At 39.7% G+C, this 21,959-nt stretch overlaps 5 protein-coding genes across 10 annotated transcripts; 1 reads left to right on the forward strand and 4 right to left on the reverse strand.

Moving 5' to 3' along the window:
- The first annotated feature begins 36 nt into the window (after positions 1-36).
- Positions 37-2,240, forward strand: LOC138138479 (sialin-like). 2 transcript variants are annotated; one of them, XM_069058445.1, is made up of 6 exons: positions 37-150; positions 208-392; positions 806-1,343; positions 1,394-1,696; positions 1,744-1,982; positions 2,046-2,240. In XM_069058445.1, exons 1-6 carry the CDS (start codon positions 111-113, stop codon positions 2,223-2,225), a joined length of 1,485 nt encoding a protein of 494 aa, XP_068914546.1. In that variant the 5' UTR covers positions 37-110; the 3' UTR covers positions 2,226-2,240. The 2 variants fall into 2 exon arrangements, with proteins under 2 accessions (XP_068914546.1, XP_068914547.1); XM_069058446.1 differs by having other exon boundaries at positions 2,033-2,205.
- Positions 2,241-2,278: 38 nt separating this feature from the next.
- On the reverse strand, positions 2,279-4,128 carry LOC138138482 (sialin-like). 4 transcript variants are annotated; one of them, XM_069058450.1, is made up of 6 exons: positions 3,921-4,128; positions 3,695-3,809; positions 3,103-3,640; positions 2,753-3,055; positions 2,468-2,706; positions 2,279-2,419 (listed from the first exon to the last, which is right to left on the reverse strand). In XM_069058450.1, exons 2-6 carry the CDS (start codon positions 3,782-3,784, stop codon positions 2,279-2,281), a joined length of 1,311 nt encoding a protein of 436 aa, XP_068914551.1. In that variant the 5' UTR covers positions 3,785-3,809; positions 3,921-4,128. The 4 variants fall into 4 exon arrangements, 3 of the variants coding, with proteins under 3 accessions (XP_068914551.1, XP_068914552.1, XP_068914549.1); XM_069058451.1 differs by having other exon boundaries at positions 3,103-3,650; positions 3,695-3,876; positions 3,921-4,127; XM_069058448.1 differs by having other exon boundaries at positions 3,695-3,876; positions 3,921-4,126.
- A 2,818-nt stretch (positions 4,129-6,946) lies between these two features.
- LOC138138286 (sialin-like) lies at positions 6,947-8,742 on the reverse strand. The gene is made up of 6 exons (XM_069058119.1): positions 8,637-8,742; positions 8,410-8,588; positions 7,820-8,357; positions 7,471-7,773; positions 7,185-7,423; positions 6,947-7,133 (listed from the first exon to the last, which is right to left on the reverse strand). Exons 1-6 carry the CDS (start codon positions 8,653-8,655, stop codon positions 6,993-6,995), a joined length of 1,419 nt encoding a protein of 472 aa, XP_068914220.1. The 5' UTR covers positions 8,656-8,742; the 3' UTR covers positions 6,947-6,992.
- Positions 8,731-11,676, reverse strand: LOC138138285 (putative inorganic phosphate cotransporter). Its single transcript, XM_069058118.1, has 5 exons — positions 11,353-11,676; positions 10,252-10,439; positions 9,361-10,198; positions 9,071-9,309; positions 8,731-9,021 (listed from the first exon to the last, which is right to left on the reverse strand). Exons 1-5 carry the CDS (start codon positions 11,384-11,386, stop codon positions 8,842-8,844), a joined length of 1,479 nt encoding a protein of 492 aa, XP_068914219.1. The 5' UTR covers positions 11,387-11,676; the 3' UTR covers positions 8,731-8,841.
- Positions 11,677-12,779: 1,103 nt separating this feature from the next.
- LOC138138218 (sialin-like) lies at positions 12,780-20,791 on the reverse strand. 2 transcript variants are annotated; one of them, XM_069058014.1, is made up of 6 exons: positions 20,578-20,791; positions 14,335-14,522; positions 13,748-14,285; positions 13,402-13,701; positions 13,110-13,348; positions 12,780-13,057 (listed from the first exon to the last, which is right to left on the reverse strand). In XM_069058014.1, the coding sequence occupies exons 1-6, from the start codon at positions 20,726-20,728 to the stop codon at positions 12,875-12,877; spliced, it is 1,599 nt and encodes a 532-aa protein (XP_068914115.1). In that variant the 5' UTR covers positions 20,729-20,791; the 3' UTR covers positions 12,780-12,874. The 2 variants fall into 2 exon arrangements, with proteins under 2 accessions (XP_068914115.1, XP_068914116.1); XM_069058015.1 differs by lacking the exon at positions 20,578-20,791 and adding an exon at positions 18,109-18,449.
- Positions 20,792-21,959: the final 1,168 nt, after the last annotated feature.

Raw genomic sequence — 21,959 nt, forward strand, 5'->3', positions numbered from 1 at the left:
GGTCTCTATTTTAAAATAGAGACCGCCTTGATTATAGTCATGATTGACATTTCATTAATTTCATTTTTATATAATGACATTTATTTTTTTGTAGATTTTTTGTTGTGAAAATGGAAGGTCTTAATAATTTTTGGAAGAAATTTGCAAACTGTGAGAGACTGTTACCTGTCCCAGTTGCAATATATAAAGATAATTTGATTTTTTCAGGTATTGTCATCCCTCAACGTTATCTCTTAGGAGTAATGACCGGTTTTGCCATTTTAAACGCTTATACGATGAGAGTCTCTCTGTCCATGGCAATAACAGAAATGGTTGTGAAACAAAACGAATCCATGAGCAACGATTCAGATGCTTGTCCCATTATGGAGGAGCATTCGTACGTCACAGTTAAAGTAAGTTCCAGCGTATACAACTTTTCGAGTTCTTCAATAAACATTAAATCTTGATTTGCTCCTCGATTTCAAAGACTTTCTCTAAACAGAACAAACACTCCGTTTTTCTTGAATTGGGTGTGCCCCAAGGGTCAATTCTTGGACCAACTCAATTTCTAATATAAATCTTTCTTTCTAAAATTATTTTATCTGCTGCTAGATTTTTACATTTTCCCCATAATCTGCACACGTTGGAATAATGCTCAATTTTATTCTGCTTCACTACTAACCTTCATTTCGTCAAAGGCCGTTTCTGCTAATGCTACCATAGGAATCACTTTGTTTCCACTTCAAGAAAAAATATATCGCTGGTTCAAGCTATGCTTTCTGGTTTGATAAAACCTACTTCTTTCAAAGCACTGTTTTGTTTCCAGAACACCGACCTCTTATACGACTGGGACGAAATGATACAGGGCCACATCTTGGGTTCGTTCTTTTGGGGTTACATCATCACCCACATACCGGGCGCGATAATCGCCGAAAAAGTGGGCGCTAAACACGTGTTGGGGGTGGGAATGATCCTGAACGGGATCCTCACCCTGGCATCTCCGACCATCATCCAAGTGACCCGAGGCGACTGGGTCGTATTGGTGCTGCTGCGGTTTGTCGAGGGACTGGGACAGGGGCCGGTCTATCCCGCCGTCACCACCATACTAGGCCAGTGGATCCCCGCCAGGGAACACGGAGCCATCTCCAGTATAGCTTACGCGGGCGCTCTGATGGGCACGGTGTTCACCAACTCGCTGAGCGGGGTCCTGATCACCGCAGTAGCCAACTGGGACATCGTCTTCTACTTCTTCGGGAGCTTGGGACTGGTGTGGAACATCGCCTGGCAATTGTTGTGCTATTCCTACCCGCGCACGCACCCTTGCTTGAAAGGGAAGGAGAAGGAGTACTTGGACAAAGAACTGGGTGAGACACTTGCTTCTGATGATTTACCAAATGAAACTGTTGTTGTGCAGCGACCCACGTGAACACGGGCAAACTGAAGACTCCCTGGAAGGCGATTCTCACCTCTTTTAAAGTGTGGGCGCTGATCATCGGCCAGTTTGGCCACGACTGGGGGTGGTTCACCATGGTGACCGACCTCCCCAAGTACATGAATGCCGTTCTGCGATTCAACGTGCAAGAAAACGGATTCTGGTCGTCGTTTCCGTATTTCTTCATGTGGGCATCGACAGTCGGCGCTGGCTACCTTGCAGATTGGGTCATCAACAACAAGTACTTAAAAATTGGCATGACAAGAAAGATTCTTGCCACAGTTGGTATGAATTCGCACTGTAGCAACCGTCATCTATTCAGATGCTCGTAGGAACGATGGGACCTGCCATTTTTATGGTTCTGGCGTCATACGTGGGCTGCAGGAGGATCTTGGCAGTGGTCATGTTCACGATCGCTTTGTTTCTGATGGGTTTTTATTATCCCGGCATGAAAATAAACGCTTTGGACTTGTCACCGAATTTTGCTGGTTCCATAATGGCGCTGATGAATGGAATAGGAGTGTTTGCAGGAATGGCAGTACCGGTCGTTGTTGGAGTCCTCGCACCCAACGTGAGTACAACAATCTTGCGGTATCAAAGATTTAAGTGGAAATCATCCAGCAAACATTGTCAGAATGGAGGATGGTGTTTTGGGTCAGCTTTATTGTGTTTGCCGTCACAAACGTTGTCTACGTCGGTGGAATGTCCGGAGAGATACAGCCGTGGAACGAGTCGAACGTGCCACCTGAAGAGGCCAAGGAATAAAATTTTGAATAAAATTTATTTCAAACAAATACATGTATTTTTTCTGTAAAGTGGTTTGATTGACGTGTAAATTAACACAGGTACTGATAGTTTTGCAATTTTTCATTGTTCGTCATCGTCATCGGATTCTGGATTATTCCAATCTTGTTCTTCTCCACTTCCAAAAATCAGAAAGACGATATTTGAAAAGCCAAGTATAACTAGAAGACCGTTAAAGACTTCCCTCCATTCCTCTACCGTTTTCTGAAAAGCAAGTACAACAACGGCGATCTAATAGGAATCCAGTCGTACGTTTGGGGTTAGTTTGTGCACTATACCAGATAGTGTAACGCTTGGAATAACTGTAAATGCATTGGCTATACCCATTATCACACCGCTAAAATTGGGAGCCAAATCAAGGGTGTTCACTCTGGTGCCGGCCCAATAAAAACTCATGCTGGTCAAACCAACCGTGAACATGAAGAGGGCAATGAACCTGTGACAGCCCGCAAATGTGCCCATGAGTGCGAAAATTGGCGGCCCCATAGCCCCTAGAAGGACATTTCACCATTAGCAATCTTAATAAGTAGACATTACCAAACGTAGTGAAAATTTTTCGGGCTGTAGTCACGTGGACGTACTGATTATTGATCAAAAAATCTGAAATACATCCAGATGTGACAGTTAAAAAACCCGTGCACAGGTAAGGTATCGAGATCCATAAACTGCTTTGACGGATGTCGAATCTGAGAGTTTCTTTCATGTAAATAGGAAAATCTCTCAGGATTATCAGCCACATGATGACGTGTCCGATCTGGGCGATGATCAAGGTCCACAAGGGGCAACACGTGAGCAGGCTGAACCACGGTATAGCTTTGTTGCCGAAGGTGATGTGCCCCTCTAGAACAAAACTGGTGAGATGGGGTCTCGTCTGGACAAGTTCTCACCCATTTCTCGCTTGAAATAGTCTAGTTCTTGTGTCGTGATGTATCTGCTGAAGCGAGGGTTAGAAGCTGCGACCAGGTGCCACATCAGAAACCACACGATCCCGAAAGAACCGTACAAGTAGAAAGGACTGGACCAGGTTTTCGATTGGATGATGAGATTGTTGGTGACCACTTGGTCGAGTGCGAGGCCTATTTGGCTCCCGGCAAATGGAAACCCGCTGAGTTTACCTCGATCTCGTGCAGGAGCCCAGTTGGCGATCAGGGAGTTGACGGAAGGAAAGATCATTCCAAGTGCCAAACCGCTGCAGCTTCTGGACAAGATCATGACGAAGTAGTGGCCTCCAGAAAGTTGCACGCTCTTTGGGGTGAGCAGCGCAATAATGGATGCGGAAAGAATGGAGAAGCCTAAAACGTATTTTCCTCCGAACTTATCGGAGATGATGCCTGCAGGAACATGAGTGAGTAGATAAGTGGTGTAAAATGAATTTGCAATTGCGAACTGAGCAGCTTGGTTCCAGTCAAGTAACTCATCCAGCACCTGACAAACGCTAAAGGAATTTTTGGATTATTTATATAGAAATCAAAGAGTTACTGTAATGAGTTGGGCTGAATCGTGCGTGAAGTTGCATTCGTTGGTGCGATTATCTTCGACAACTTTTGGACGTTTTATCGCGTGATACATTACTGTCCCTGTACAGGCTCGCAGACTGTAGGTTAGTATTATTCCAAAGCCAATTAATATGGATATTACGTAGCGTTGAGGGATAAGGCAAACTAAATCAGAATGTATCACAACCAATAAAAATTTTAAAACTTACCATTAGCATTTCTTTCCATTGTAACGTTTGATCCGCGTCATTCTGTCAACACCAAATTTACTATTGCAGCACCTGATTTATATAATTTTAAAAATACACAAATGATTTGCATTCTCACTAATAATTGTTAAATTATGTCGTACATAAGTTAGACTAAATGAAGTTGCCAACATCCCAACGTAAATCTGACGTTTAGAATCACAACGTCTGAGCTGAGATGATTGTCACAACGAAATCGGTTACGATCAATGATTAATAAATTAATTCAATTTTAATTATTAGCATTCTAACAATCAACATCGATTTAATTTGATTTACTGAAAATTAAAAATTATAAGATGAAGATGACCCTTATGTTCAACATTGCATGACCGTGACAAGCAGCTGTTGGGCCAATCATGGTACAAATATACAGTGAGCGGCCAAAGTATGGAATAAAATTCTTAAAAATTAAAAAAAAATTTCAAAAATTTTTTTGAAGAGGTCAATTTTAGTTTATAAAAGTTATACATATTTTAATACCAAATAAAATTCCAAGCAGTCATTTGTTTTCGAGTGGTCACGTCATCGATATTTTTTTAAATAGAAAGGCCCTCTTTTTTCTTCTGATAGTCCTTTTAACCAGGCGCGGATCCAGCCTTCAAATTAGGTTGTGGTCACAGCTGATCACAGGCACCTATAGGTAGGTTAACCTATCTACCTGTACATACCTAAACCGCAGAACTTCAAGATACCTATACAGTCACGCGGCAAATGAATTAATAATAGTAAATAAATATACAGGGTGTCTCAAAATTCACGAATTCCGAATTCAGTGCGTTGTAGGGGATCACTTGTGTAGTCCAAATATGGAAATAAAAAAAAATCGGGACTCCCCCACAAAGATACATTGGTCTGAAGGTGCACTCTTTGAACTGCGTTTTCTTTAAATACAGGCGGAAAAGTTCAGTGTTTATTGTTATTTATGGTGTAGATGATTGTGGAAAATAATAACGTAACGGTACATAATACATTATTACATTAAAACAAAACTATACTGGGTGCCCCAAAATTCGCGGAACAACGTAGTAGTATGTTGTTAAGTAGTCATTATGATATCAGGTAAAAATGTTTAAAAAAATCAATCGTCTTTTTTGTAGAAGATGTGGACCTATTCGTTACAATAAATGTGGCAACATTTAAAAACATTCTATGCATCCCAATAGTCTGCAAATATTTAATTTTTTGTATCCATGGAAATGAGAGGGAAAAATCAAAGCCATGTTGCCGTACACTATTTGAGATAAAACGAACATAAAATTACTACTCGGAAATGCTGGAAATAATGAAGAAAATAATTGCAAACCTGATCACAATCGTTCAGAATTATTAGGCCACTGGCTAGTAAAAGACAAATAGTCAAAATCTTTTTTAATATTTAAAATAAATGAGATCAAAGCTGCACCTTTTGAGCCTCCATATCTTCAAATCTAAGAGGTATAGAATTTTTTCATTATTTTTCTCATCATTTTCTAACATGAGTTGACATTGCCTCATTGAGTTGTTCCGCGAATTTTGGGGCACCCAGTATAAAAGAAAGAAGATTAGAACCTAATAATAATTATCTCAACTCTCTAAAGACAACATTAAGAAGCATGACAATCTAATAAAAAATAAAAGAAATATATTTATATAGTTATTTACTTTTTTTTTAATCCGCGACATAATCCGTTTTATTTCAATGCGAAAACTTAAGACATTACATTAACTACTATATTTATTTAAATTACGAATTCGATTTTTCTTTTCTTTTTCGCAAATACGAGTACATAACGGGTGTTTTTTTAAATTTGGCGTCGAAGTAGGCGTTGAATTGTCGATTGTGAACGCACTATACAGGTTACGGATCACGGAAGTTTAAATCTTACGCTTTTACACGAGTGGTGCGCTCTCAATCGACTCTCCAACGCCTACTTCGACGCCAAATTTAAAAACACACCCTTTATATCGATGATCTCATCAATGTCATAGATTGAAACATTAAAGTATATTCGAGATTAATTGTGTGGACGTTTTTGCAAAATGTTGGATAGATTATGAAAATTTTTTGAGTGATTTTTCGGTAGATTTTATGCGAATTCGGTAGATCTACCGAAAATTCGGTAGATCTGGGAACGCTGCGGGACTGTTCTTTTATCTCTTACATTTTTAAAGCTGTTTTAAAAACGCATGTTTCTAGTTTTACGCTGAAAAGAGAAGCCGGAAACGCCCAGATAATAAATCTACCCCCTAATGATGATAGTACAATACAGCACAAGTGTCTGCTGATCGGTTGTGACGGGCTTCGTTGGTGTTCTCCCAAGGACCCGGCGTTTCCGAAGAAAATTATTTGATTGAGACGTAAAAACGGACCGGGTAAAATAAGAATTTACTCGATTTGACGATTGTCGACCGTCCAAAAGGGTTATGGTCATGACCATTCTGACCATATGGGTGTATCCGCCACTGCTTTTAACTGTCTAAACGAGAGTATAAACATTTTGTTATCTTACATAAGGAAACCTTTAAGAAAAAAAAAAAAAAGTTGGAATAAATAAATAAAAACATGGCCTACTGAATCTGAACTGCGCTGCGCTTATTACGGCCGTAACAAAGCTCGGATTTTCAATGGAGCAATTGATTCCGCTAAGCTCAAAAAATTCACCATAGACAAAATAAGAACATATAGAACGCAAACTCCCTATACATTTTTTGGGCACAAAGCGTTTTTTTTTTCATTCTATAGTATTTTATTTTATCTATGAAATTCACCAACAGAATTTTTTAAATATTTTTTCCGACTTCTACATGAAGCCAGTAGCTCGTGATTAAAATATCTGCACAACTTTCAAAATCACCCTGTATAATGAGTTTTGACTTATGTCAAATTTCTACTCTTCTTGGGATACATTATAAATTATAATATCAATATCCCTAACTTTTTTCGATCAGTTTATTTCACGGAAGAGGCTATGAGGAAAATGATTGGTGACATAACAACTGTAAAATTCAGTTTTTGATACGTGTATTTCTGAGTCATTGGTGACAAACAATCTATTCATTCGGAACATTTTCGGATTTCGGCATATTCCACGATTGTTCTTTACCACTTCCAAAAAGCATGAACACGACATTCGTAAAGGCTACCAAGATGAACAATATATAAAACAAGTTTCTCCAGTCGATCACAGTTTTCTGGAAAATAAGCGTAAGAATAATGACCCACTGAAGGTTTCTTATTCTTACGTGAATTGCCGTCTGGTGCACAAAATAAGGCACCGCTATGTTAACAAAAGTCGCAAGCGCATTGCAGAGACCCATTATAACACCGCTAAAATTGGGAGCCAATTCGAGGGTGTTCACTCTGGTACCGGCATAGTAGAAACTCATCAAAGCTAAGCCAACTGTAATCATCAAAATTGATATGAACCTGTGACAGCCTGAATATGTGGCGACCACTAAGAAGATGGCTGGTCCCATAGCCCCTAAAATACATTTTCCACCATTTTGTTATTTAAGAAGCTGGCATTACCAAAAGTTGTGAAAATCTTTCGCACGGTAGTTACGTGAATGTACTCTTTAAGAATCACATAATCTGCAAACCACCCACTTGTGAGAGTCATAAAAATCATTACTGTGTAGGGTACAGCAGTCCACAATGCACTATGCAAAATGTCAAATTTCAGGATATCGTTCATGTAGGTGGGAAGATCGTTCAACATTACTCGCCACATTATGATGTGTCCAATGTGGGTGATGATAAGGGCCCATAAGGGTACAGACGACAGCATGCTCCACCACGGGATGGACTTCTTGCCGCGCGTAATGTGCCCCTCTGCAACAGAACCATGAGATGGTTTCTTAAGTGGACAATTTCTCACCCATCTCTCTCTTGAGATAATCTAGTTCGTGTTGGCTGATGAGATTGCTGGTCCAGGGGGCGGAGTCGGCAGTCAAGTGCCAAACCAGAGACCAGGCAATTCCTATACTCCCGTACACATAATAGGGAGTGGACCAGGTGTTCGATTTCATGATCATGTAGTTGGTGAGCGCGTGATTGATTACTGTGCTGAGCTGTGTGGAAGCAAACGGAATGGAACTTATCGTACATCGTTCTCGCGCGGGAGCCCAATTGCTAAGTAGTGAGTTAAGACAAGGGAACACCATTCCGATTCCCAAACCGGTGCAGATTCTAGACACCATCATGGCGGAGAAGTGACCTCCTGAAAACTCTACAACTTTTGGGGTAAGCAGCGTTACAATGGAGGCAAAAAGAATAGAGGAGCCAAGAACGTATTTTCCTCCGTACTTGTCGGAGATGACGCCTCCGGGTATGCAGCTAACTAAAGCGCTATAAAAAAACGCTGACTTGATTTTCAATTGAGTGTTCCTGTCCCAGTCGTATAAATTTCCGGAGACCTAACAAACACCGAAGGAAATTTACTGCTTAGAAAAGAATGCATAGAGTTACTGCAACAAATTGACCTCTAGCTTCTGTGAAGTTGCATTCGTTGTCACTGTCGTTTACGATTGTCGAATGAGGTGTGACGTGTTTCATTGCTACTGTTAAACAGATACGCAGGATGTAGCTAACCATTACCCCCATAGCCATCAATATGGCCAACACGTACCGTCGAGGAATGAAGCAGACTTTGGGCAATGTTATCACATATCGATAAAAAATACAGAAGTACTTACCGTTATACTCTGTCACCATATTGACATCTGACAGCAAACGATGGTTTGGCTTTCCGTCAAAGCTAATTTTAATGTGAGCAAGAAACGAGACAAATTAAAGGTTAATAATTTATTCTTGGAATCGTATACAATACAAAGTCGCAGCTTCAGTCTTCCAATACTAAAGAAATCAGGTAAATGCGTTTGATCGAACCGCTCGCGATCTTCATTTCTTGTCGGTCTTCTGGTCGTCAGTGACGTGTCCATTTTCGATTTGAGTGTCTCTAGTTTCGACGGTGTTCCACCATTGCTCTTCTCCGCTTCCAAAGAAGGTGTAGATCACGCTGGTTACGACAAATATGCTGAAGGAAATCCACAAGACTGACCTCCACTGCACTAAAGTATGCTGAAATACGCGAGTTAGTACGGAACTAAGACACGATTGTGTCATTTACGTCTCCTGTCAAGGCACCAGTGAGATATGGTGTGATTATTCCAGCAATTGCTCCGATGCCGTTGGTGATGGCCATCAAGGTTCCGGCGAAGTTCGGCGAAAGGTCCAAAGCGTTCACTTTCATACCGCAGTAGAAGGTACCCATGAAACCCATAGCTACAGTGAAATAGGCCACCGCCAGCATTCTGTTGCAGCCGGAGTAGGACGCCACTATTATGAAAATAGCGGGACCCAAAGAAGCTGTCGACGAGAGGTGTTAAGAGAGAAGTGTCGAGAATTGTCAAAACGTACCGACTGCAGTGAAGAATTTTCGAGCGAAAGTGATACTGGTGTACTTCTTTTTGACCAACCAGTCACAAATCCAGCCGCTCGCCATCGACACTATCCACATGACGGCGTAGGGTAGCGACGACCAAATCCCATTTTCCTGGACTTTGAACTTGAGGACGTCCTTCATGTATTTGGGTAGGTCAGTGACCATGGTGTAAAAGCCCCAATCGTGACCGACCTGCGCCGCCACCAGAGCCCACACCGGTACAGACGTCAAGATAGCCTTCCAAGGTATCGTTTTCTTTTCGTTGGTAACCCTTGACAGCTCTTTCTCGAGATAGGTCTTTTCTTTCTCGCTGATGAACGGATGCGATTGCGGATCCGAGTAGCAAATCAGCATCCAGATCACAACCCACAGTAGTCCCAACCCTCCAAACAAGTAAAAAACCGACGCCCAGTCTTGCGTGGCTTTGATCAAAGACCCACTGATCACGTTACTGATGATGGTACCAATTTGGCCGCCTGCGTACACCAACGTACCCATCTTGGCGCGCTCGTCGAGTGGTACCCACTGGGCCAAGAGCGCGTTCAGAGCCGGGTAGGTGGTACCCTCGCCTAGTCCTTCGATCACACGCAGTACCACCAGAACCACCCAGTTGCCGTTGCTCGCGTAGATCACTGCTGGAGTGACCAGCGTGAATACAGCGGTGGACAGAATGCCGAGGCCGAGAGTGTACTTCCCTCCAAATTTCTCAGCAAGGACACCTCCCGGCAAGTGGGTGATGGCGTAGCCCCAATAGAACGAACTTAAAATGAGACCTTGAGTTGTCTCGTCCCAGTCGTATAGTCTGTCGGGATTCTACAATAAGACGCTTAAATCACAAGGAGTTGAAGTTTGGGAGGACTAGTTACGGTGACAGTTGAGGTGGAGTTGTCCCCTCCTTCGACCACGCAAGCGTCAGGGTCGTAGCTTTGTGTGGAGTTGCTAGGGGCGACCATTTCCGTTATAGCAACAGAAAGAGAGACTCGCATGGTGTAAGCGTTCACGATCGCTAAGAAACCCATCAGGCCCAAGATGTAGCGTTGGGGGATAAGGAAAACTGGAAAAATTCGAATTTGTGTGCTTTGTTTACCTTTTAAGCAATTTCAAGATCGACACATTTAAGATTTAGGTTATCTCAGAACTGAGTGGGACAAGAGCAACAGGAATCATAATTACAAAAGATGGTAAGATGTGATCTTATTTATTATGTTACGGTAAATCAGTTAGTGGTAGGTTATGTCATGTGACTGATGGGTCCCTCAAGGTTCCATTTTTGGACCGATGTTGCATTTACAGGTCATTATAAATGATTGTCCCATCGCAGTAGGTGTTGGTGACGTAGTTGAATGTGCCACAAGCCTCATAACATGAGTGAGGCTAGTATCGCCGCTACCGGCGGTAGTGGAAATCTGTCTACTAGTGTGTCTAACGTTGCGAGGCCGGCAGCACATCGCAAATTTGTGTGGGTTTTCAACGCCAACTGCGATGGGACAATCATTTATAATGATCCTGTATAATAAAAAAAATCTAAATTCAAGAGGAAGGATGAATAGATATTCTTGACAGATATCGGTACTAATTGAAATTATCGTCGATTGTGATAAAAAGTGTCAAGTACGCTGTTAAAACATAATTGGCCCTGAATTTTGATTGAATTTTGATTGATTTTAATAATAATAGTAATATTTTTTAGTAGAAAATTAAAAAATAATCATGGAGAAAGCAATAAACTGTGAGGAAATCACCTATTTCTATATTCCAAGGTAAAGGCATAAACTTTTACCATATCGTAAAAATATGTAGGTGCATGGTTATTTTACCAATACGGCAACAATTGCGTTCGTAGATAAAAATCATATTCATTTTTAACATCGACGTTTTAGAGTTTAGTAACACATAAATAAAAAAGGGCCTCAGAGAATCATGAGTTTAAAGAAATTTTCAGAACTGTACAAACAAAGAAAACGTACACTTAGATACTGTAATTTTCCAGGAGTTTGCCATTTCTTCGGTATTCAATCACAGGTTTAACAAGACACTAATAGGTACGATAAATAAATTAATGGCAATAAATATCACAGTTGGATAGAATGTTCAGGCATCGCGGCACGAAACTGACAGAAAGTACATAGTCGCCTCACGCACCACTTTATACACGGACTGTTATCAGGTATTCCATATCCAAGCGTCACAAAATGTTTACTGATTGATCAGCATTCACTAACCGATAGTACCAATCGTCTTGGGAGAAAGACCTGGAACGACCGAATGAACGATAAGAAGAAAAGCAACGACGCTTTTCGGCTATCGAAGCCCCACCAACAAAACTCCACTCGCCTCGCTCACTCGCTTTTCACCATTTAACAGTTCCGTCAACAATAATCTCATTGGGAAGAAGACAATTAAAGCACAAAAATTACATAATCGAGTGGCGATAAATTGCAATGGCGTCGTTGCAAAACTACCTAAATATCACGTCAAGAAGGCAAACTGGTATCAAATGGGGACAATCGAGACCGCGATTGTGGTATTTAGTTCACACCATGCATACCAAACGAGAAAAATCTGCTCGATGCTCGCCTAGATGGCAACAAACATTTTCTCATTGGCGATTAATAGTAGTTTATTTGACGAGTTCTTGTGTAAATTGGGGTTTTTTTGGCACGAGTGGGCCAGTTTAAAACGCGAGTGAAACGAGTGTTTTAAACTGGCCCACTCGTGCCAAAAAACCCCCAATTTACACAAGAACGAGTTGAATACAACGTTTTTTTATTCGACGAGCCCCTTAAAGGCCCCAAATCGCTTAAAATCTTTAAAATTAGCTTGACGTTTTGTTTTGACAAGTGGTGACATTTATCAAAATCCGTTCACACAGGAGAAAATTCTCAAATTCTGACAGTGTCGAACAAAAAATAGTACCGATGTGTTGTGAAATAATTATTAATCTCGAGATGTTTTCAATGCTATCACTGAAAAACACCGTTTTGAATTACGCAATTTTGCACCTATTCGTAATTAATTATGTTTGGAACAGGTACTGCTCCGGTTTTTTTTGTAGTTCCAAGTGTTCGGAGTAATGTAGGTTAGATAAGATATAAAGTAGCACAGTAGAATTGGTTCCGATACGATGCCGTGCGGAAATGACATGAACTAGTACCGCAATGGCAAGAAAGTGAAAGGGTACTTCCCAGAAACGTATGTCTTTATCGACAAACAGATAAAATGTATGATTAGGTGAAATTCTGTTGGCGTGTGCCTTGTGATGAAAAACAAAGCTTGTCTTATCTCTAATCAGTGGAACAACACATGCAGTATCTGTTTGCAAGCGGAGATTTGCCTTGATAAACAGATTGATCGATTTGAGGAACAAGTGTGACCACTGTCATAAATAAATCCCTCGGTTTAAAAATTTATTTTGAGATAATAAATTACAGTTAAAACAATAAATATAATCTAGGTCTAATTATTAGACAATATAATGAGGAGAAGGGGTCAACACTTCTCCACTTGGTTGTTCTTCGTGGTCATTTCTTTCTGTCCCTTTTCGTCGGCGTCGTCGTCGGCGAAATTCCACGACTGCACCTCCCCGCTCGCGAAACAAATGAAGATCAGATTGGTTAGGAGGAAGACTCCGAAGGCGATCCAAAAGACGGTCCTCCACTGCAGAAGCGTGTGCTGCAAGAGAGGGGGTTTAGTGGGGCGAAAGCGAAAGAGTGTCAATGATTACGTCTTCGGTTAACGCTCCCACGAGGTACGGTACTATGATGCCGGTGATGGCGCCAATTCCGTTCACGATGGCCATGAGCGTACCGGCAAAATTGGGCGCCAGATCCAGCGCGTTCACTTTCATTCCGCAGTAGAACGTGCCCATGAAGCTCATCGCGATGGTGAACATGCCCACGGCCAAGTCGCGGTCGCAGCCGGAGTAGGAGGCGGCGATTATGAAGATGGCGGGGCCCATGGAAGCTGCAACATGAGTGTAAAGCCACGGGAGGTGGGTGTTGTGGAGGGGTAGGTACCAGTCGTGGTGAAAAGTTTTCGGGACAAGGTCACCGACAGGTACTGCTTTTTGATGAAGAAATCGCACATCCAGCCCGACCCCATGGACACCAACCACATGAAGATGTACGGCACTGACGACCAGATCCCGTTCTGGGCCACGTTGAACTTGAGGACGTCTTTCATGTACTTGGGTAGGTCCGTCACCATGGTGAAGAAGCCCCAGTCGTGTCCGATTTGCGCCGCGATCAGCGCCAGAAGAGGCCCAGACGTCAGGATGGCCTTCCACGGTACGGCGCGTTTCTTTCGACTCACGTGCACTGCACCAATCTCGTCAGTACCGTCCTTCCCAGTACCACTACTTACCAATGTGCTTCTTGAGGTACTCTTTTTCGGCGTCGCTGATGAACGGGTGCGTTTGAGGGTCAGGATAGCAGAGCACCATCCAGAGAAACACCCACAGGATGGCGATTGCGCCGAACACGTAAAACACCGACGCCCAGTCTTTGGTCATCGAGATGAGGGCGCCACTCAACGCATTTCCAACAACGGTACCGATCTGGCTGCCGGCGAAAACCAGAGTACCGATCTTGGAGCGCTCGTGGATGGGTACCCAGTTGGCCAGGAGCACGTTGAGAGCTGGGAAGGTGGTACCTTCACCCAGACCTTCGATGACGCGCACGAAGATCACCCAGCCCCAGTGGCCGTCGCTGGCGTAAATCACGAAAGGCGTGATGAAGGTGAAAATGGCGGTGCAGAGGATTCCCAAACCGAGGGAGTATTTTCCTCCGAATCTCTCCGCGATCATTCCGCCAGGGATGTGCGTTAGAACGTACCCCCAGTAGAAGGAGCTCAAGATGAGGCCCTGCTGGGTACTGGTCCACGGGTACAACTTGTCTGGGTTCTGGAACTTTTGCTTGGAGAAAATTTCATGAGTTCTGGATGGTACCTACAGTGACACTGTCCGAAGAGTTTGATAGTTCGCCCGAGCATGCGTTTGGGTCGTAGTAGTGTGAGGAATTGGTGGAGGGTTGCACCATTTCTGTGATGGCTACCGACAACGTGACTCGCATGGTGTAGGCGTTTACTATTGCCAAAAAACCCATGATGCCCAACACATAGCGCTGGGGGATGAAGAATACTAAAAACAAAATATTAGGATTATTTTTAATGGTAATAATAATTATTTGTACAGGGTGTTATTGAAAGTTGTACAGATATTTTAACCACGAGCTACCGGCTTTATGTAGAACTTGGAAAAAATATCTAAAAAATTCTATGTCAAAAAATAAAATGAATAAGGCCCGTATTCACCAACGCCAGTTAAAGTTAACTGTAGGTTAAAATATACGAAAACATTGTTATAACAATAGGTAACTAAAGTAACGAAGTATTTTAACCTACAGTTAACGTTAACTGGCGTTCGTGAATACGGCCGCAAATGATTTATTTTTTGAGCTACATTTTTTTTAAATTGCTTTTAGTCTTCTACGTTGTCAAACAATCTAGTAGGTAAAATTTCCGCACATTTTAAAAATACAGCCTGTATACCATATTTTATAAAACGTACCCCAATGCGGTTTCCTTGTTTTAAAGCATATTTGCTATAGGTTACTTCCCATTGGCGTACATTTTATAAAACATGATATACAGGGTGTATGTTTAAAATGTGGCAAAATTTTACCTACGAGATTGTAGGACAACGTAGAAAATTAAAAGCAATTTAAAAAATTTGTATCTCAAAAAATAAATGTCATTTTATTTTTTGACATAGAATTTTTTAAATATTTTTTCCGAGTTCTACATGAAGCCAGTAGCTCGTGGTTAAAATATCTGTACAACTTTCAATAACACCCTGTATATCAAGGCCGCGAGATCATTCTTTAATGTACCGAGAGAAAAATTGTCAATCTCGAGGATGTTAAAAGGATTTCGTGGCCAAGGTATACACAACATATTTTGTGCAACCGTAAATTTGTAATTATTTTCAAACGAACAAGAAAATTTTACTTCACTCTCAATAAATACATGTAAATTGAGCTAACATGTCGCTATGGAAATAGGAAATGACATAAATAAAACAATTCATTTTGTAAATAATGGTAAAAATGTCGGAAGAGAATTGTAATGAAAGTAATGTTTCAGTTTCGTATAGGTACCTACTCCTCCAGAGTTAAAAATTACGTATTATAAATTCTGCGGTTTCCCGGTTTCTAATTTCATACCCGAAAAATTTTAACGGGCGTCGTTAAAAGCAACGGCTGTTTTAGGTACGCAAAGTGCTCGTTTCGCGTACAATTGCACAAAAAAGATATTATGCAAGAGCGACATGGAACAACAAGAAAAAAACAATTCTGGAAAGCGTTGCATTGATAATAAAACAATTAGCCGTGCACATCCATGAATAACATACTCGTAATTAACATGACCGCGAATTCCTAGATATACTTGTAAGTCGGAAATAACGTGCGTGAGAATGACAGGTGGTAAATAACAGTAGCTGATAAAATAAAATATAGTAGAAATATATGTTTTTAAGTTGCTGTTTTAAATTTTTTTATCTAGAAAAAAAAATATATTTTGTCACTGTTGACGTAGACAGCAACGTGAGGAATTTGTAAAAATATGGTTAATCCATTTGCACATATCTAACCTTCTGTCAATATCAATCAATAGGAATTAGATTAACATTAATTTTCCGACACACTTGAAGAGTGGTTGCCGATGGAACACTTTTCATTGTTGCCAACCCAAGAGAAATCCCATTATTTTGATTGATTATCTGTCACTGGCATTTTATTCACAGAGAACAATAAAGTCCGATATGGCCCCCATTAGTGCCGACTATGGAGATATGACGGTCTTGACTTCATTGTCAGTCTTGAGGCGACTTATTTCGTACACGGCCGGAAATTGAGACGGATTTGGGAGAAATAACAAAAAAAATTAGCGAGATGACAAATCTTAAGTAAACGAAATCACTTTTTTATCTGAAAATCTGAGGACTTTGATTGCGGGCTCGTGAAACTTGGACTGTAGTTGTTTATTGCTCTTGTCCAAGATAAAGTGGGGCTAGGTGGTTTTCCACCGGATCGTGGCTCATTGGTCTTTGTGCCGCGCTACCACTGTTTTATCAGCAATTATTAGTGATTGTTAAGGTTGATACGAAAATTATTTGCATGTTTTAGTTCGAGCAGTATTTTTTAAGGAGTCTGTTGCTTTAATTATTATCTGCCAACAGCAAAATGTCAAAAATGACAGTCGGGTATTGTTGGAAAATTTAACGGGTAGTTGTGTCAAATAAGTGAAAGGCGTAAAATTTACTTTTTATTTCAGTCATAATTGTAAATATAATAGGAACATTTCGACCCAGAACTCTTTAAAAGTGAGAATTATTTTATAGAAGCAGAGACATCTGCTGGCCTACTTTGACGTCTCAAGTTGTCAACACCAGAATATTTTTCTATTCTTAACTTTCTATGTGGAATAAATTTTATGTTCACGTTTAATATGCAATAACTCAAGTTTATGGATATCCATTCTGGGAAAATAGGTTGTAATAATGTAAAAAGAAATTAATTGAGGCAGATCATCAATTAATTTTAATTGAAAATGGTTGAAGATTTTTGTGAGTATTGTGTGAGGCGAATGTGTAATATGTGTGATGCATTAAAGAATTTAATTTACATAAGTAATCTTTAAAGAAAATTCCTTCTACAATATTGACGAATTTATATTTGGAACCGTGAAACTATTTCTTTGTGTGTCTATTATTAGTTAGGTGTTTAATTTATTTTGATGGTTGTATGCTTGTAAAAGTAATTAGCACAAGTGAACCTTATTATTGTATTATATTAATCTGACAGAAAAAGGTTCCAGAGATCTAGTTGTACCTAGATGTTTGAATAAAATAAAGAAAACATCGCGTTGCTTTCCGAGATTTGGTAAAAAGTGAACGACAGCGATTCGCTCTCAGTAGGTGCAAAAATGAAAACTGCATTCGACCAATATGCAAATCTCGGCGAAAGTCCATTCCAGTTTATCAACTTTAATTATGGAAACGTTCGAATCGGTTAATCGGTTTTTTCAGCTCCACCGTATCGCCTGATCTGCAAATTCGCCAATCGTCATACCGGGTGGCCCCACTTTCATCCCATCACCGCATCAGAGTTGCGCAAGAATTTTCACTTTCGAATTGTCCGGAAATGACGTCGCCCAGTTTTCGAAAATGTGACAGAAACGGTACGGTCGCACCAACAATCAATCTCATTACACGCTTGTCCGATAATTGTCAACTTGATTAAAAACATGTAATGATCTACCTTGAAAACTGCCAGGTTTGCTAATTGGTGTGCGATTTTTTGTTTGTTCGGGTTGGCAGGCGAAGAAGTGTACAATGGAGAATAAATTATTTCGTGCGGAAGATATTTTCAAGATCAAGTGAACGTGAAACTAATTAAAAGCAAATCAAAACAGTGAAATTAACTGATTAAGTAATTAACGAAACTGATAAAAACTATTAGGGCCAGTTTATAGAAAGAGAATTATATATTTAATTCGAATTAAATTTTAATGCCCGATTAACTCATGATCCGAAAATTCAATTGGTTCAATCTGATCACGTGTTCAGTTAATCTCGCATTTGATTACGATTAACTTAATTTCGTTTCAGTAAACTGGCCCTTAGTGAATTGATTTTAATAAATTGCACTGAAGAATATACATACATTTTGACAGATGGAGTCTCCATCCCGTGATCATTTTGGACACTGGTGGCTCTTGTTTTTTTTTTTCGAAAAATAACCCTCCCAACAATTTTTTCTACGATGTTTGTTTGTGCGATGAGTAAGAGGGGGTCATTGCCAATGCCGCTTTGTTATTATTTTCGCTTGTTATAGCCACCGAACACGCGCAAGCTGTCAATTAACCTGTTGGAGTAACTTTACAGCACTGAAAACGTTTAACTTGACGTGCCACGCTTTATATTATGACTTAAAGGTCAACGGATTTCTCTCTTGGACGAGATGTTTGAAAGATTATTAATTCATCATAACGATACAATCAATTGTGGTCTAATGCAGATCTGGTGTAGGTATTGTCACCGAGATTTGTTATTTATTATTGATTGATCGATAAAACATCAAGTGCGCGATGATTTTCAAAAAGTTTATCGCATTTTTGTGGTGCTCCGAAACTATACCACTTGTAGTTGCCCCCATTCAGTTTTGACAGTTCATCATAATGTGTTTTCATGACAGAACTGTCAGATTTATGTGACAATTGACTCAACAGTTATTGTCATTTGTAGCTTTTAGTCTTTTAAGCGACCTACTTGTTGTATCGGTCAACATTATCAAACTAGGGTAACATTTGACAGAATGATTTTGACCACTGTGCTTGAAAATTTTTTCATTACCACCGAAATGATGGAGTGGAATAAAATGTCGAATCTCGAGTGATGAATGGAAAACTTGAGGAATTTAAACTTATCGTGTGCTAATAATGCAATAATTTAGTAATCTGGTGTAAATCAAGTTTAAGTGATACGTTATCTGTCGAGAATGTTTCGTTTTTATAAGCAAATGGGTTGATAACGTGCGGGATCCAAGTAGGTTTGTGTCATTTTTGACATGTGTCATTTGAACCAGCTGAACACGGCTAAGACGTGACTTACTTGTGACACTAATGACACAATGAGGGAATTACTCAAATGATTTCTATTAAATTTTATTGATTCGTGAATGTATTATAATTGTAGGTAAACCGCAACACCCAAAAAATTGATTGTGGTGTATGAATTTATTTTAGTACCTCATTAACAGAACTAACAAGAAAAACCACAGAAAAACAGTTATTGAGAAATCTTGTATTATATAATAAATATATTTAAACAATTCCTAATTGATTTTTTTAAATTCATGTTGATTATGCAACAGAAATATGCAAATAAAATTATTTATGAATTCTGGTGGTAACTGGTAGGTAAACTGAAACAAAAACAAGTCTAAATTGTATTGGTAGTGGAACATTTTCTTATCATATTTTTTGAAATTATCTACCTATTTGCATTATGTTTGATAAAGAGTGTCCAGTATGACATCACGAGCTCATTGCATTCGAGCCGCAAAGTGCTATATTTTGACAGTCCACACATAAAGTGGTATTTGTATTTCATTAGTATGTGATTCAAAATATTTGCGCACGACTTGTGAAGAATAAAATCTCACATTCCTCTGTAATTGCAGAACGAGTTGTCTCAATTACAGAAGTCACATGTATCGTTTATAAAAAAAACTGTTCTTTAGAAATCATGAAATATTTATTAGTCTTGTGAGTTGGTTTTTCATTCAACAGTTTACGCACGATTTAGTGGATTCACCTTGTACATTGTATTAATTACAGGAGAATAAAATAAGTCATAATAATAGTGATAACCGTGGCCTTCGCAGCAGTCAAGACAGATAAATTATAGGAAGCCGCATATGTCATTTAAAATTTTTTAAATTAATGGGGACAGTTTGAGTTTTGCCACCTGAAAAATCCACAAATTTAGCCTTAACCTTGAATTCTTAAGTGTCATCGAACTAGAATGAGAGAAGAGGCGTTTTCATGTTTGCAGTTGGTAACAATCGTAGTGACTGTAGGAAATTCAGCACTAGTAGGTACCAACCTAAAAATTGCATTTGATGGGAACCACACAAGTGATCAAGTCAGCTTCCTAATTGTCAACTCGTCATTCTTCTGCATGATAATTCTACAATAAATCGTTTTCACGCAGTTGTGAGTGGGCCAAGGTCTCCGTGCAAACAGTTTGGAGGTTGGTACTATCCAAGACGGTTTGTGTCAATCTGAGGTGACTAGATGCGAAGAATTTTAAAATATACAACATGGCGCAAAAAATCAATTGCTAGTGATCTGTCAAAATCGAAAAAAATCTCGGTGTTTGCAAGGCTGAGTGATTTTTTTCAGTCTGTCTGTCTCTTCTGAAATTTACACTGCGTCACGTTGTTTACCTTCCTCATAAGCAACAACCCGGTGGCCCAAAACTCTGACTGCTTTATTTGAATCTATCCGTCCGTCAAAAATTAACAGACACCTGACGAAAAATCGTTAGCATTGACTTTTACTCTAACTGTACTGGCGCTGCCTTTCACACTTTGTCGTTTTTTGGGAACTGAATTAGCATTTTTACTTACGGTTCCTGGTCCGCGCGAAGTACACATCTTCTTCGATAGTTCCCAGCAGGTAGGATGTTTCGTTGACAGAAGACGAGGCGAATTCTTTTGCCAAGTCTCTTCTCAGTTGGTTCTGACGCACGATTTTGTAGACGTTGTAGATGAACATCATCGATTTTGATTGAGCGATCACATTCTTTAGGAGGTTTGGTGTTCGAATGGAATATTATTGTAGTGTTCCATTCGATTGGTAAAGTTTCCATTAGAATTGTTTATTTTCTCATGACATCGTTTGTGTGTTGACCCTTTTATCAGTTGCGGTGAAACATGGTACGGGTCAGGAGATCCACCAAATTTTTGCCGATAATGGACAAAGAAAGGAGTAAAATAAAAACATTTAAGTAAACTTATGATCTTATAAAATATGCTAATCTGGTTGTGCTTGGCAACCGCTGAGGACGAAGCGGTGCTCTTGCCTTGTTTTTTAAATCAGACGCAGTTGATATCGATAATTCAATCTAATAATAATATTATCCTATCCTATGACCACATGTTGTTGCGTTTGAAGATCAAATCGTTAAGATTTATAGGTACTTGAACAACAGCAAACCGCAAGAAATTGGTAAATAGTGGCAATTTCATATTTAGCTGAGTTTTAGCGTTTATATTGTCTTTTTGTACTTCTGTCTGCATGATTTGCTTTGTTTTCAATAGTGCGATCATTTTGTCATTCGTTTTTGCTCATTGTAGGAAGACATTCTCCTTAAAACTGATGCAACTCAGCTTATCAATTATGTCCTTGAACTTACCTATATGTAAATATATTTGTTCTGCTCGGAGGTAATGAATAATCATTACCAGTAGGTGACAGTTTTTTTTTTCACTACTAGTCTTCGAAGGCGTCATTATTGACTCTCGAACTGAACCCAGAAGTAGAATTTATCTCCTACTAGTTACTATCCCTCCGCCACCCGGCGGCACGGCAATTTTGCCGGAGTACATACACTATTACGGATATTACTATCAAGTAATAGTGCAGTGCTTATCAACATAATTACCGGCGTCCCGCATTTTGACTTTGTTGTGTATTATGTTCTGTGTCAATGTTAAGGAATTTTCTCACGATATGACATGAGTATAATAATATACCTTTTTGAATTTCAACTACCAATGTGTTCCCTAAATCCAGAATTTTTAAATTTTTAAAAAGAGATTGCGGTACTATTCCCGTTGCTGAAATTATAAGTGGTAAAATTTTTTTCTAAACTCCAAAGATTTCTCATAACAACGGAGAGCTCTAAATATTTATTATTTTTGGTGTTATATGTCTGTGTTATATTAGGGAATTTGGAACAGCTATATCTAAAAGGTATGCTTGCTTTTGTTGTTTATTTAAAATAATA

The sequence above is a fragment of the Tenebrio molitor genome, chromosome 9 (genome assembly GCF_963966145.1).
Source record: "Tenebrio molitor chromosome 9, icTenMoli1.1, whole genome shotgun sequence".
Lineage (NCBI taxonomy): Eukaryota > Metazoa > Arthropoda > Insecta > Coleoptera > Tenebrionidae > Tenebrio > Tenebrio molitor.

What these genes read in the sequence shown, in the direction of transcription:
- LOC138138479 (XM_069058445.1), top strand. Translation starts at nt 111, where the DNA reads ATGGAAGGTCTTAATAATTTTTGGAAGAAATTTGCAAACT. An exon ending in TTGGAAGAAATTTGCAAACT is followed by an intron (nt 151 to 207) that starts GTGAGAGACTGT and finishes TGATTTTTTCAG; the next exon opens with GTATTGTCATCCCTCAACGT. An exon ending in AAAGATTCTTGCCACAGTTG is followed by an intron (nt 1,697 to 1,743) that starts GTATGAATTCGC and finishes AGATGCTCGTAG; the next exon opens with GAACGATGGGACCTGCCATT.
- LOC138138482 (XM_069058448.1), bottom strand. An exon ending in ATTCAGCCCAACTCATTACA is followed by an intron (nt 3,641 to 3,694) that starts GTAACTCTTTGA and finishes AGCGTTTGTCAG; the next exon opens with GTGCTGGATGAGTTACTTGA. An exon ending in CTATTTCAAGCGAGAAATGG is followed by an intron (nt 3,056 to 3,102) that starts GTGAGAACTTGT and finishes GTTTTGTTCTAG; the next exon opens with AGGGGCACATCACCTTCGGC.
- LOC138138286 (XM_069058119.1), bottom strand. An exon ending in TTATCTCAAGAGAGAGATGG is followed by an intron (nt 7,774 to 7,819) that starts GTGAGAAATTGT and finishes GTTCTGTTGCAG; the next exon opens with AGGGGCACATTACGCGCGGC. An exon ending in AAAGATTTTCACAACTTTTG is followed by an intron (nt 7,424 to 7,470) that starts GTAATGCCAGCT and finishes AATGTATTTTAG; the next exon opens with GGGCTATGGGACCAGCCATC.
- LOC138138285 (XM_069058118.1), bottom strand. Translation starts at nt 11,386, where the DNA reads ATGGCAAACTCCTGGAAAATTACAGTATCTAAGT. An exon ending in ACTCCACCTCAACTGTCACC is followed by an intron (nt 10,199 to 10,251) that starts GTAACTAGTCCT and finishes GTCTTATTGTAG; the next exon opens with AATCCCGACAGACTATACGA. An exon ending in CTGGTGCCTTGACAGGAGAC is followed by an intron (nt 9,022 to 9,070) that starts GTAAATGACACA and finishes CGCGTATTTCAG; the next exon opens with CATACTTTAGTGCAGTGGAG.
- LOC138138218 (XM_069058014.1), bottom strand. Translation starts at nt 20,728, where the DNA reads ATGATGTTCATCTACAACGTCTACAAAATCGTGCGTCAGAACCAACTG. An exon ending in GTACCTCAAGAAGCACATTG is followed by an intron (nt 13,702 to 13,747) that starts GTAAGTAGTGGT and finishes AGATTGGTGCAG; the next exon opens with TGCACGTGAGTCGAAAGAAA. An exon ending in TGGGAGCGTTAACCGAAGAC is followed by an intron (nt 13,058 to 13,109) that starts GTAATCATTGAC and finishes CCTCTCTTGCAG; the next exon opens with CACACGCTTCTGCAGTGGAG.